Here is a 15255-nt window from a genome sequence, read left to right as displayed (position 1 = left end):
TCAGGAATCAGTGCATGCACGTTTTAAGAACACATACAGCAATTTTTTCCCCCATGTCTTCTGTAGAGCACATTTTACATCTTTGTTCCTCAGGCTATAGATCAACGGATTCAACATTGGGATGATCAAGGTATAAAAGACAGAAGCTACTTGGCCGGTATCAATAGCATTGCTGCATTTGGGCTGTAGATACATGAATATCAAAGTCCCATAGAAAACTATGACCACGGTCAGGTGGGACGTGCAGGTGGAGAAAGCCTTGCACCTGCCTTCAGCCGAGTTTATCTTGAGTACAGCTATCAGTATGAGCAGGTAGGACATGAGGACGAACAGTGGAGTGGAGATCAGATTAAAAGTTGCGAAGATCATGATGACCAGCTCAATCTCACGTGCGTTAGAACAAAGCAACGATAACAAAGGGATAAGGTCGCAGAAGAAATGGTGTAGGACATTGTAGCCACAGAAAGAAGAGGTGAATATCCTTATGGTGACGAGAAGCGACATGAATTTACTGTACAGATAAGGAGTTGTGGCAAGCACCCAGCACACTCTTTGTGACATGAGGATGGTATAGAGCAGTGGGTTGCATATGGCCACAAAACGGTCGTAGGACATGGCAGAAAGAAGAAAAATTTCATTACAGATAAACACCAAAAAGAAAGCTAGCTGCATAGCGCAAAAATTGTAGCTGATGGTGTTTTGATCCACAACAAAATTGACCAACATTTTGGGTCCCACCGCTGTGGAATAACCAAGATCAGTGAGAGTCAGGTGTCGGAGGAGAAAGTACATTGGGGTCTGCAGGCTGGAGTCCACCATGGTGAGGATGACCATGCCCAAGTTGCCCACAGTTGAGATGAGGTAGATGATGAGGAATAGTGCGAACAGTGGTGCCTGTAGCTCAGGACGGTCTGTGATGCCCATCAGGATGAATTCATTCACTGCTGTGAAGTTGTGCTCCTTCATCGAGGTCATCCTACGAAAACCTGTTCTGAATAGAGACATTAGCATAGTCAACAGCTTTCAAATATTATCAACACGTTGTAATCATTTGTAAATCTTTAGTAAATAAAATGTATCCAACCGTGTTAGGGGTATTATTGCTCTCTTGTGCCAACCCAGCTACTTGGGGGGAGAAATCGGTCAGATTGTTGTTTAAGTCCAGGTCTAGCAGTTAGCCAGACTCATTCCAACCAAGAAAACTTCTTGCATGCTTGCATGCATCTGTGGCCTCAGCTATGCCAGTTATAAAAATAACACAATTGCAGGCCAGGCTGGTCTAGGCCTAATAGTGAGACATTATGAGGAAACAAAAGCAAATAAAAGCTATTTGTCTAGTAAGTGCAAAGCCCTGAGTTCAAAATTTAGGGACACCAAAATAATATTACTCAGCATTAGAAATACTTTGGTAGTCCCAAGTTGGAGATTAATTGCCAATTGCATCTAAAAATTTGATGCAGTTAAACTGGTAAATATCCTCCCTAACATGTTTTATGTATTAATTCCACAAGAATGAACAAATTCAAATTTCAGAAATCCTGTCAGGTAGATTCACTATTACACGAATACCCAACTTTTAAGAAAAGACATTGCATATTTTCTCTAGATAGATGATAGACACAGATAGTAACGTTTTCTAAATTTGGGTTCAAAAATGAACAAACCTATTTTTTTCAAATATTTTTTTTTTAAAGTTTGGCAAAAAACCATTTATTGTAATTGGTTTTCAAATAAGGTAAGGGAAAGATATACACCAAGGAGGAATGATTTCTTACTGGGACAAGGCTTTATTAAAAAAAAAATAAAAATCACTCTATTGTCAATATTTAGTCCATCAATTTCATAAGAGAAAACCCAATGAAAGTCACTCATGTATTATTTCTAGACATTGCTTTTGTATTATTACATTAAGGCTAATTTTAGTCACTTAAGCCAACACACAAAATGTGACCACAAAAGCATTCAGCAAGAAACATTTATGGCCTAAATAATTCAGGCAGCAGAAGAATTTAGATTGCTTAGTTTCCTTTAAATAATTTAGAAGTTCTACTTAAGGGCACTGGATAATCCATCCATGAATTGAGAAACAAAATTATAAAAAATATTTTTTTATATTTAAATCTTATAGGACTTTTGTATTCTAGCATAATATACCTTAAAAAAGGAATTATTTTAGAAGGCATAGGTATTTTTTTCAAATCTTAATCCTGTAAAATATTTATAATCACAGGTGGTGTAGGTGAAAGCTGTTATAGTTTACATGAAAAGATACATAAGTATATAGTACAGTGTGGCACATATATTAATTAAGGTCTTCAAAGATAACTTTGGACAAATAATTTATCTTAAACTCTATTCCTGCATGCGAATCTAAGTTTCCTTACAGGGTTGAATGGAAATGATTCAGTATTTCAATGTCAACTCTTCTTCTTAAAGATCTTGTGCATGCATATATGAGTAAATATATATTTGTTTGCATTGGAGAATCAATGCATGCCAAGCTAGCATTCTATAGCTTTGCCACATTAAGTACTTAACATTTTTCAAAGCTGAAGTATCTCAAACTGCCCTTGATCTTGCTCTTTCCATGGCTGACCTGGGACTTGGGTTATATGTCTTTGCTCACAAGCTCTGGTATTTTCCTTTTATAAGTAGTGACAAGGACTTATCTAAAAGAATGTTTTTTCCCCACATATGTGTATGTTCTTCTGTGCAAGGAATAAATAACTTTGTCAGGGAAAAATGATGCATAGAGGAAAAATGAATAAATTAGGATATGAGACATAAAATAATCTCACCATCTACCTCACTCATCCTTTCTGTATCTAAAATTAGATTTGTGCTATTTTTTATTTTATTTTATTATTATTATTTTTTTGGCCAGTCCTGGGGCTTGGACTCAGGGCCTGAGCACTGTCCCTGGCTTCTTTTTGCTCAAGGCTAGCACTCTGCCACTTGAGCCACAGCGCCCCTTCTGGCTATTTTCTGTATATGTGGTGCTGGGGAATCGAACCCAGGGCCTCATCTATATGAGGCAGGCACTCTTGCCACTAGGCCATATCCCCAGCCCACAATGTGCTATTTTATTTACTTATTTTCTATTATTTATATTTTCTTAGCATTTTAAAGATAATTATATTTGTACTAATTTGCTGGAAAAAAATTTCCCTTCTGGAATTTTATCAGATATATATATATATATATATATATACATATTTGTTTTGGAACTGTGATAGAAGACTCTGAGACACTATGAGGAAATTTGAACAAATTAGTGAAAATTGAGTTTTTCTTTTTTTCAGAATGAAGATTCATAAAATTTTTATTTGCTACAGGAACTCTTTTAAATATTGCGGTTATATTATATAGGGCAAATAATTTAGATTACAAGGGTAGATAATTTCTCTAAGCATAATTAGAAACAATTTAAATCTTTGCTCTTTATGCTTCAGTTAGAAGGCATTACAAGATATATGAAAAGTACAAGTATTTCTTTCTGTAAGTGAAAAATGAGAATAAGTGGATTTTATTTAACTATATTTGTAATTCAATGGAACAAACATGTTGTGTTTTGATACTTTACTATTTGTACTGAAAACTCATTTAATTTTTTGAACCACTGTCAGAAAAATTTAAACAACACACTGCTAAAATGAAGAGTGCTTACTGTCATCATAAAATTGGTTAGTTGCATTTCTGCTAACACATCAAGAGAGTGCTTACAATCTCATTGTTTTCCCTCTTGCAAATTTACTTGTGTAATAAATGAGGGAGAGAAAAGAGCTGCTGACATCCAATCACCACCATATTTAGGAGGATGTGGAAATAAAGGTATATCATATTTGTTTCAATGTCCTTTGCTTGGTTCTTTTCCCTCCCTCCTCTTGCCATCTGTTAGATATAAAGACATAGGCATAAACACAGAGTAGTTGACAAAGGCAAACATATAAAGTTGTGTTTCAAAGATGTATATGAGGCATTTAACCTAACCACTGAGGAGAAAATATTTTTAAAATATATATGAAGGTTAAAGGAGTGCGGTCCTCTAATTGCATAGACATCATAGCTTAGTCAATACAACAGAAACAGAATAATAAATAGTTACATACATTAGATAAGTGCAACCATTTCTTGAGATCAGGAAATATAGAGAACCACTTGAAGCATTCTGTCTTTGTTACCTGTAATCAAAACTCTCTTAGTTCTACCATGTATTTCTAAACACAGTGGATTTCAAGACAATTTATAGAATTTTTTTTTCAATTTCAGACATGCTCCCTGAGGAAATACAAAGCAATTGCTTGATGAGCTCCAAAGTATCAAAATACTTAATGCAAATCCAGGAGGTGATGAACAGAGAATTTACATTCAACTTTGCATTTCCTTACTTATTATTGAAACCAGCAAAACGGACTGTAAATTTTGTTTATCTATAGTTTCCAGTGAAATTTCAGTGAGATTCCTGTGCCATCTTCACACATGAGCACCATGTATTTCATTATTATTTGTCCTTTGTGTTTTTGTTAATATCTACACCAATAAAAAGTTAAAATACAACCCTACATATGATCCTCAACAGATTTTATAGACACTTTATGCATCTAATTATTACACATTTTTATTAATTTTATTGATGTTTAAAAATTATTCCTGTATAAAACATTAGCTCTAAATTGAACAAGACGATTTTTATAGACATTTTATGCTTCTAATTATTACACACTTTGACAATAAAGAAAAAAGTTTAATAAAAAACACATTAGCTCTATTGAGTTTGTCTTAGCAATCATTTTAGTCATATGTCTAGCTTTGAAATTCTAATACATAAAGGAACAAACAGAAATTTTTCAAGTAGCTGTAAATCTATGCAATCACAAAATGAAGGCTCCTTTTAATGAACTATGAAATCTACTGTCATATTAAGACCTCAACACATTTTGTTTTGCTTATGCTTCTTCATTTGGAGGGCTATAAAATTCTGATCATGTCTGGTGCCTGTGATTCACACCAATAATTCTTGCTCCTCAGGATATTGAGATCAGTGGATCTCAGTTCAAACCCAGCCTGGGCATAAATGTTCAGGAGACTACATATCCAATTAATCCAGATTGGAGGTGTGGTCAAGTGATAGAGCTGGGATCAAGAAAGCTGAACAAGAGTGTGAGGCCCCAATACTGACACAAGTTATGTTATTGACTGAATCTTCTCCCTATTATACCTCAGTATTAACAGGTTTAATTAAGTATTTTATTCACATTCAGTTGGTTATACAGATAATTTTATGATAGTGCAAGAGGACACCTTGAAATAAAATGCCATGAATATTATGAAATAGTAATACTGAAAGCAACATGAAGAATACTGGAAAGAGCCTTTCCAGGAGTCAGGTCCTATATGCATGGCAAGTATAAGCACAGATTTGTGTCATACTCTACCCTCCATTAAATGTTGCACAGTTCAACTCATGCCATTTTCTCTCTTCCCTTCAAGTTTGATTATTAAACAGATGCGAATATTGGATCCCAATCAAAATTAACACTTTGACATAAACTAAATATGAAGGAAGTCAGCCAGAAAAAAAAGAAGAGCCATACACTGAAATCTACAGACAGATATTTAATTCAAGAGTAAAAACTGGCAAACTAGAGCATATCCACAAGTGGAGGAAGCATATTCGAACATATCTATTATTGATTCCTTAAAATTAAAGCAATACTTGAATCCGATATAAGTATGATCACGTTTGTTTTTAACAGAATACACAGAAATGTAGAATCCTTCCTCATTAACAACCTGTTTGCAGGAGTAATCAAGCAACAACATGCACATGGACACTGGAAACATAATTCTACCATAACCATTAAAATTTCTCTTTTGTGTTGAGTACTGGTGGCTCACACCTATCATCCACAGTGTGAGAATTGTGCTTGGAAGCCAGCCAGGGTAGAAAATCTGGACGATTCTGATCTCCAATTAACTACTAAAAATCCAGAAGTGGTATTATTCCTCACCTTGATAAATGTAGAACTCTAGTATCTTTTTTTTTTTGACCATTATTTGCTGATTCCAGTATACTATACTATCACATTAACACTTTATCATTGATCTTTCCTCCTCAAATAAAGCATATTAGTGTTACTTTGAGCCACATTTATTAAGCACATAGAGGACTGACTTGTATGAAGGAAACAAAAGGCTAATCTTTAAATATACATATTGCCTACTATTAACTCATGAATTCTGGGGAAAAAGTTTATATTCAGACCACGCTTTTAGAATTCACACCATATACAAGGTTTGAGGAAAGATACACATTTTTCCATTGCTCTTTGCAGGGCAAATTTGACATCTTTGTTCCTCAGGCTATAGATCAAGGGATTCAACATAGGAATAACCAGAGTGTAAAAGATGGAAGCCACTTTATCAGTGTCAAAAGTGTGGCTGGACTTGGGTTGCACATACATAAATATCAACGTCCCATAGAAGACTATGACCACAGTCAGGTGGGACCCACATGTGGAGAAAGCTTTGTGCCTGCCTTCAGCTGAAGTCATTTTGAGAATGGTGATGAGAATGAGCAAGTAGGACACAAGCACAATCAGAAGAGATGAAAGTAAATTAAAGGCTGCCAAGAACAGCATTATCACTTCAATTTCATGTGTGTCTGAGCAGAGCAAAGATAACAAGGGAAGGCTGTCACAGTAGAAATGACTGACAACGTTGTTGCCACAGAAGGATAAAGTGAAAATCTTTATAGTGATGAGAAAAGACACACATGTGCAATAGATATAGGGGATTGCCACCAGTATATGACACATTCTTTGTGACATGATAACAGTGTAGAGCAGTGGGTTACAGATGGCTACATAGCGATCATAGGACATATCCGACAGAATAAATAATTCACAAGCAATGAACACAAGAAAGAATCCCAACTGTGTGGCACAGCAATAATAAGATATTGTATTCTGTTCTGTAACAAAATTTGACATCATTTTGGGTCCCACAGCTGTGGAATAACCAAGATCAGTGAGAGCCAGGTGTCGGAGAAGAAAGTACATCGGGGTCTGCAGCCTGGAGTCCACCGTGGTGAGGATGACCATGCCCAAGTTGCCCACAGTTGAGATGAGGTAGATGATGAGGAATAGTGCGAACAGTGGCGCCTGTAGCTCGGGACGATCCGTGATGCCCATCAGGATGAACTCAGTCACCATGGTGAAGTTGTGTGTCTCCATCCTGGTTAATGAGGTAATGCCTATTCCAGACAGAAACATCAGCATAGTCAAGGTATTTCAAGGAATTATATATTAAAACAGTATAAACGAACATAAATAACATGGAAACATTTCAATTTAGAATACAGAAAATAAAGACATCTTTACAATACCTATGTCTGTATTTAAATACCTATGCATCTATCATCTATCATCTCATCTATTCATCAGTTCTATTATTTGTCTATCTATCTATGTTGTACATATGTATGTATGTATGTATGTATGTATGTATGTATGTATGTATGTCTCTCTCTTTCTATCTCTCTATTCTATCGTATATTTATAACGAGAGATTTTGTTGAAAAGTAGTGATCAATTGGTCTCAACTAGAAATATTTTGGCCCACAAAATAATGTTGTTCAGTATCTAAAGGCATTTAGTTTTTCCCAGAGGAGAAGAAATGAACTGTCATTGACACATATTAGACACCTAAGCAAGTGTAGCTATCAAAATTCCTACTGTTTTTAATACTCACTCCCAAAGAATGTTCTGCTCTACAATATCAATAATTTAAAGCAACAGATACCATACTTGTTAGAGATATAGATAAATAGATTGATTGACAGACATAGCTAGATATGTATAGTATACTATGTGTATATAAAAAGAGATCAAGATTTTAAAATCATATATACTTTTGATGCCAGGTATATGGTTAGTTATTTCATTACTTCAAGTTTTCCATGGTTTACAAAACACGGCCAACTAATAATTAATTACATTCAATTTAAATACATAGTACCAGAATTGTCAGATCATCCAAAAATAAATTTCCAAAGTACATGTATCTCTGTACTTCAAACATAGCCTTCTATATTCGTATATTTATAAGTAAAGATGCTGACAGTATTAAACACTTGCAAAATAGTAGGCGCATAAAAGAATAAGAATACTCAACAAATTACATATGGAGTTGTATGTAGATAAAAAAGCATAAACTAATAAACACATGTACATATAATTCTCTTATACTTTAATATAGTGTTACACATACTACTTTGGGCAAACCATATTAGGTCTACATAACTCCATTCACATATGAAACCAACTTGTCATGCCTGGTTTAGGGAAGGTTGGAAGCCTTACTTGACTTATTGTGCCCATGGCTCCTGAAAATAGTTCTCAAATACCTCATAGATATACATTTTTTATGGATATGGAGACTTACCTGAAAGTTGTTTCCTTTACATAGATTTGTGTACACTCTACTGGATACTGACTTTCAAGTCTGAAATAATGAGGAAATGAGAATATGTCACATATGATACAGTAGGAAAAAAATCCCAATATGCATCTCAGTTCTCTGAGAATAAAATTACAGTGTCCTAAATTATGTATTCATCTATGTAATTTAGATTATTTTTCTTCTCTTTCCATAACTATTTTAATAAAAATTGTAAGACAAGGTAGCTTTTATCCAAGTTTACTTAAAGCATGATGATTACCAATGGGGGGCATTTTCATTATAATCTATATGCATTTGCTTGTCCATATCAAATGCACATTTGATACCAAAACAGTGGGAAGAAGAGAGGTCATTAAAATTGATATAGCATTGGAAACTCAAATCTTCTTAGAATAAAAGGGTGCTATATTTTAAGGACAAATAATTAATTGCTCTGATTATGTAAAATGTTCAGTACACTGTATGATCTTACAGTCAAAATAAAATGTTGTAAGTATTACACAAATGCAATCCTGCACACCTCAGTTCCATATGGATATCTCCCAATAATGATACAGCAAATAATCCAATGTGTGTAATCAAAGAAATACATGCAATTATCTCTAACAAACTAGAGACTAAAAAGGAGAGAACAGTATCAGGCATATTATAGTTTAAGGAAATATTATTTATTTTGTGAGAAAAAAATGGAGAAAGCAATGTTATTGAAGGAAAATATCCTGGGGTTATAAATGAATAAATAAACGTATGGGACTGTACACAAGTATATGCAACTGCATTCACCAAAGTATAGTTAGAGAAAAGAAGAACACATTACATAATTCCTTAGAAAAGTGAACTCAAAATCCAATGAAACAAATAGCAGGAAATTTTAGAAGATGACTGGTGAAGTTGACTTCACACAGTTTTCACATCATTCATTCAGATACTGCTTCAAAATCTGTGTCTACCTGCTATACTTGAATCTCCCCTGCAGACTTCAGTATGCTACTTAATATAAAGAATTGCATCAGATCCTACCAGTAGAGATATTCTTTCAATAAACACAACAATAAACTACAAAACTCTGTTTCATTTGCTTTGGTTTGGTTTGTTTTGCAGTCATGAAAAGTTAAAATGTGAAGTACATGAAGCATCAGTCTTCCCACAGGTAAGTAAACAAAAAAAAAATATTTGCAATCAACAGCTTTTCAGTTCCATGGAAAGAAACCGAGTATTTTGTCATTATAAAGATCTTTGCTGACGAGTTGCATGTTTTAATTTTGCTAAAAAGTAGTCATTTTTCACTGCAAACTGGACATATTATGAGTACCAAAAACTACTAGATAATTAAACGTCTACTGAAATTCAAGTAATGTATCACAGTACAAGGAAATGTGTAATCCCCATTTTTCTCCTAAGCATTCTGGAATAAGTTGCATGCTGGTGACTCACACCTGTAATCCTAGCCACTCACGAAGTTTAGGACTAACTATAGCAGTTAAGACACTACATAGGTAGGCAAATACGAGAAACATTTACCTACGATAAACCACCCATGAGCGAAAAATGCTAGGCTAGAATATGAAACCTTGAGTCAAGTCCATTACAGGCACACCCCCCCCACACACACGCACACCCCCACACACACTCCACACAGATCCTTGAATCAGTCACATCTACTCAATTATTTATCTATTGATTGCAACTTAAAATTTTTCAGAGCATCACACAGAAAAGAGCCTAGAGCCAAAAGTACCTCAGCATTAGAAGGATATCAACATGAAATATGGAGGAAGTACAGTTGTGGCTTAAGTGGTAGAGCACTAGCTTTGAGGAGAAAAGCTCAGGCTCAGTGCTCAAGCCCTGAATTCACTCTCTAGAAACAAACAAAATAAATAAGTAAACAAATAAATATGTAAATGAATAAATAATGAATCATTGCTACTTCAGAACTTGTTTTTAAAATAATCTTAGCTCTATATTTATGCCTTTCTTCTTCTTAGTTTTAGCCTCCATTTTTATAATTGTGCATTATTGGATAGATGTACATAACATTACATGCTTTCTCAAATGCATACAAAGTGTGTTTCTAGCAATGTAATGAGACTTAAACTCTTCCACCCTAAGTAAAAAAATTCAAATTATAACATGAAGGAAAGAGTAGAGAGGGCCTCCTACTGACCTCTCATGATAGTAGAAAGCTAAGAGACAGAACCAGAAATGGTCATTTCATTGAGTGGAAAAGTCAGAAAATTTGTAAATGTTTTGAATATATTGTTAACACTGAGGCATCCTAAGACAGTCATCCTTTGTTACCTGTAACAGATCCTCTCTCTTGATTTCTTCATGTACTTGCTTGCTAGCATAGGGTTTTTACATCAAGTTATGATTTTTTTTAGAACTTTTAAGACTCTCCCTAAGGAGATGATGAGCAATTTGTGGGCTGCTGTTAAATCATTTGAGAGACTAACAAAATCTCTGGAGATTTCCTAGTAATTGCTGGGCAACTTTTACTTTCAGCTATGAATGATGAATTTTATGTAGTTAGGTAATGAGCTGTTGGTTAATGATTCAGCAATTATATTTATAGGTACTTTCCATTGATAGAATAGTATTTATGTCTAGGTATCAGAATTATATTAGAACTCTCAAGGTCACTGTAACATAATCGATAATAGCTGAGCTATGAAAACAGTTTAAACATCTGTTGTTGAATGGGTGATATAAAAATCTATTCTCTGAAGTATTGTATTATATAAACATAGTATATTATTCAAATTAAAAAACTTAAGTTTGATAGTATAGTCAAACCTGCAAAATATTACACTAAAGTCAATTATGTAGGATGAATAGGGCATCGTTCCAAAGACAGTAAGCATATAAACATTCAGTCTTATCAGATCAGCTTGTTGTTTCAAAGAGCTTAATGTTTGTGCAAACATTGGGTGGGTGGGTGGGTGGGGTGGTCTCTGGTAATAAACCGCCATGCAAATGAGCTGCAGTAAGAAATTGCGCCTCCTTGCCCCAGTGCTATATTGTGCTTTTGACTTAAAACTTTTATTGTAAATGTGACATAAAGAGGGGTTACAGTTACATAATTAAGTTAATGAGTACATTTTATAATTATATGTACATCATAAAAAGTACAGCACTGTTTTCAAAAGAGAAATTCGAGTATACAATGCAGTTTAAGCATAACTCTTGGAAGACAGCTTATGTCGATGCAAACAAGCAAAATAGTCACTGCAACAAACGCTACCTTTTCCACAAATTTTTAATATCCAGTAAAAGTATTTCACAGAGATAGACAGCAGCCTATCAATGGCTGAAGGAAGTAAATATTGGGCATATGTTAGTCAAGGGGCATTTTGTTGTGAATGAATAGTTTTAGTCTTCTTTACTACTATTATTAAAAAAATAAGACGTATCTTTTTGAAGGATTCAGATGGTGGAGATAAATTCTCTCAGCTTGTGTTTGTTTTAAATATTTTTATCTCTCCTTTATTTCTAAAGGTTAGCTTTGTTAGGCATATTTTTTTAAAGATTTGTTTCATTTTATTGTCAATATTCAGAGGTTGCCTTTGTCTTCTTGTCTGTTTTCTTTTGGTCTTTCTGTTGAAAAGCCTGATGCTAGATATGGTAGGAAGCACCATTTGCTTGTCTTTGTATTTTCTTCTCTCTTTGATTTTTTGCCCCTAAACGTTGGATAATAAAACTTAGCTGAATTCCATCTCTGGTGAAATTTTAATTACTATGATATGGATATGTATAAACTCCTCTAGGTTTTGGATGTTTCCTGGCATAATTTCTCTAAATTTGGGTGAGCTTTCTACCTCCTTTGAGATTCTCCAGTATCTTCTGTTTTTCAGAGCTGAGGATCAATTACAGTTCCGTGTGCAGATTGGGTGAACGTTTTGACACTGAGTCACCTTTACAGCTCCCGTCTCTCTTGATCCCAAATAGCCTAAATAGTTTCTCTATTAGTTGTATCTCACACTCCTTTTCATTCTCTTCTGTGTGTTCTCAAATCACCCATCATCCATCTCATAGATTCTGTACTGTTTTGGGGGATTTTTTTTTTTTTTTTGGTTTATTGGCCAGTCCTGGGGCTTGAACTCAGGGCCTGAGCACTGTCCCTCGCTTCCTTTTGCTTAAGGCTAATACCCTGCTACTTGAGCCACAGCCCCACTTCTGGATTTTTACTGTTTATGTGGTGCTAAGGAACCGAACCCAGGGCTTCATGCATGATAGGTAAGCATTCTTCCGCTAAGCCACATTCCGGGCCCTCTGTATTGTCTTATCTGTTCTGCTATCAATGCCCACTATTACATTTTCTTATTTTATGATTTTTAAAGAAATTTTGGCTCAAAATAGTGGTGTATGCTTTCCTTTGCTTTGTAATGGCATTGCTGTGCTAACTGTGCTATTGTTTCAAAATATTTCTCAGCTATTTGAAACTCATTGGATTTACTTAAAACTATTAAATTCTCCAATAGAATTTCCTTCTATATTGTTGAAATAGATGGTCAGTGTCTAAACCTTACCTTTTCTGTTTCTGTCCCTCTGTCTCACCTTTTCTCTTTCAATCTCTCTCTCTCTCTGTATCTTCACTGTCTCTGTAGCTCTCTCTCCTTGCTTTTTAGTGCTGACAATTGGACACATGGCCTTACAGTTGTAAGCATTAAGCTGCCACTAGGCTTTATCCATAACTCTTGAACCTTATTATAGCATATTTGTATTTTCTTCACATTCAATTGTGTTGAATATTTTAAGTCACTATTGTATTAAATATAAAATTTTGCTAAACCTAATCATTTTAATGTCTCTTGCTTTTTAATATTGGTGAATACTATTTTAAAATGTAAAATTTCTAAATGATTTATTAATTCATAAAAATGTTCATGAGACTGCTTTTCAAATGTCTGTTATTATTTATTATTATAAGTAGGAAATGGTAATACATTGTACTATGTTTTTTATTATTATTTGAGGTAATGTATGATTCATTTAGAAGTAGTAATTTGTTGTGTTTATTCAAATCTTTTAAAATTCAGGGCTGGGGATATAGCCTAGTGGCAAGAGTGCCTGCCTTGGATACACGAGGCCCTAGGTTCGATTCCCCAGCACCACATATACAGAAAACGGCCAGAAGCGGCGCTGTGGCTCAAGTGGCAGAGTGCTAGCCTTGAGCGGGAAGAAGCCAGGGACAGTGCTCAGGCCCTGAGTCCAAGGCCCAGGACTGGCCAAAAAATAAAAATAAAAAATAAATAAATAAAATTCAGATTTTGGAATTTTTACCTTGTATTATTAGAAAAGCTATTGGTATTCTCTTATTATGCTAACATTGTTAAAGTATGTCAGTATAATTTTTTTTTAGTTTTTATTATAAAACTGATGTACAGAGAGGTTACAATTTCATTTTATAATCATGTGAAAAATGAAAATCAATGTTAGTATAGTACACATGTGTTCCACATACATTTCCTTGAACATTTCAAGATTGTTCTTAAACATAAGTAAAAATTTAGAATATAAGCAATGTTTTAAGTCTAAATGAAAATTTGCATTAGCTCTTATTATTCCAAGAAATTACTTGTTGTTATATTTGGTTGTCTTGTGAGATAATTGTCTTTTTTGGTGTATACTAAAGGACACATTAAGTCCTCCATAATGTAACTTCAATGCCAAGACACTATATAAAAACTGGTGAATTAACCATTGATAATTTTAAGGAATGATATAGATGAAAAATATATACAAGACACTGAAAATAAGTACATCACTAGAGGATAACACTGAAGACAAAGCATGCTTCAAACTGGGGAATCATAATCCTGTTTGATTATAGTGTATAATTCTTCGAATATATGGAATGCTTCATGAATTTGTGTGTCATCCTTGCTCAGGGGCCATGTTAATTTTCTCTGTATCATTCCAGTTTTAGTATATATGTTGTCAAATTGAGCACCTGCCATTTTTTGAGTTATGAAAGTGTCAATTACAGCCTGAAAAATGTTATGATAAGAGAAGTAGGTCAGTCTCTGAGGGACAAAGGTCATATGTTTTCTCTCATATAGGGAAGATAGATCTAAATGATAAACATATGCAATACTATACAGAATATGAGTACATATATATGTATACACACATGCATGCACACACATATGGAAACAAGAGGTTTTTGTTTGTTTGTTTTAGTGTGCAGTTTGCAGTTGTTTCTTTTGTTTTTTGTTTTTTTTTTCTTCCCTGTGATCACTGTTTCTGATTTCCATGACTTTGGTCTTGTCTATAAGTTTATCTCACTTGGGGATATGAAGGGAAATCACAGAAATGGTGGGACAAAGGGTGAAGCATTGCAACAGTGATACTCACTAGACATTATGTTGAGATGGACTTTACAATTTGTGGGGGAGGGAAGCTGGGGGCAAGGGAGGGGGAGTGGGAGAGAGTGAGGGAGGGGAGTAATGCTATTCAAAAAGAAGTGTACTCATTACCTTGTTTATGTAGCTCTAACCCCTTTGTACATCGCCTTTACAATAAAATTTTAAGAATTAAAAAAATTGAGGAATAATATTAATTTGCTCCCTCCAATATGGAAATTCAAATTAATGGATTCAGAAAATAAATTCCACTGAAGAGAGTACATTGTCTATGAAAAATATACCTGAAAAAACTAAGCTAAGAAAGAGGAACAAACACCTATTTTAAACAAGAATATACATATTTTGCAATAATAAAATAAATAACACACTGTAATTGTAGACAGTAACTGATCTTCATATATTTAGTGGAAAGAAGAGGAATCACTTC

At 34.3% G+C, this 15255-nt stretch overlaps 2 protein-coding genes and 1 non-coding gene across 3 annotated transcripts; all 3 read right to left on the bottom strand.

Annotated features, from left to right (window-relative positions):
- Window positions 1-975, bottom strand: LOC125362556 (olfactory receptor 8K3-like). The gene has a single exon (XM_048361375.1). It carries the CDS (start codon window positions 973-975, stop codon window positions 1-3), a length of 975 nt encoding a protein of 324 aa, XP_048217332.1.
- A 5297-nt stretch (window positions 976-6272) lies between these two features.
- On the bottom strand, window positions 6273-7235 carry LOC125362555 (olfactory receptor 8K3-like). The gene has a single exon (XM_048361374.1). The coding sequence runs from the start codon at window positions 7233-7235 to the stop codon at window positions 6273-6275; it is 963 nt and encodes a 320-aa protein (XP_048217331.1).
- Window positions 7236-14306: 7071 nt separating this feature from the next.
- On the bottom strand, window positions 14307-14413 carry LOC125362822. The gene has a single exon (XR_007213124.1). It is a non-coding gene; the product is annotated as a U6 spliceosomal RNA (small nuclear RNA).
- Between the last annotated feature and the right edge of the window lie 842 nt (window positions 14414-15255).

This window comes from Perognathus longimembris, chromosome 13, assembly GCF_023159225.1.
Source record: "Perognathus longimembris pacificus isolate PPM17 chromosome 13, ASM2315922v1, whole genome shotgun sequence".
NCBI classification, from domain to species: Eukaryota; Metazoa; Chordata; class Mammalia; order Rodentia; family Heteromyidae; genus Perognathus; species Perognathus longimembris.
This window is presented reverse-complemented; position numbering and strand designations above follow the sequence as displayed.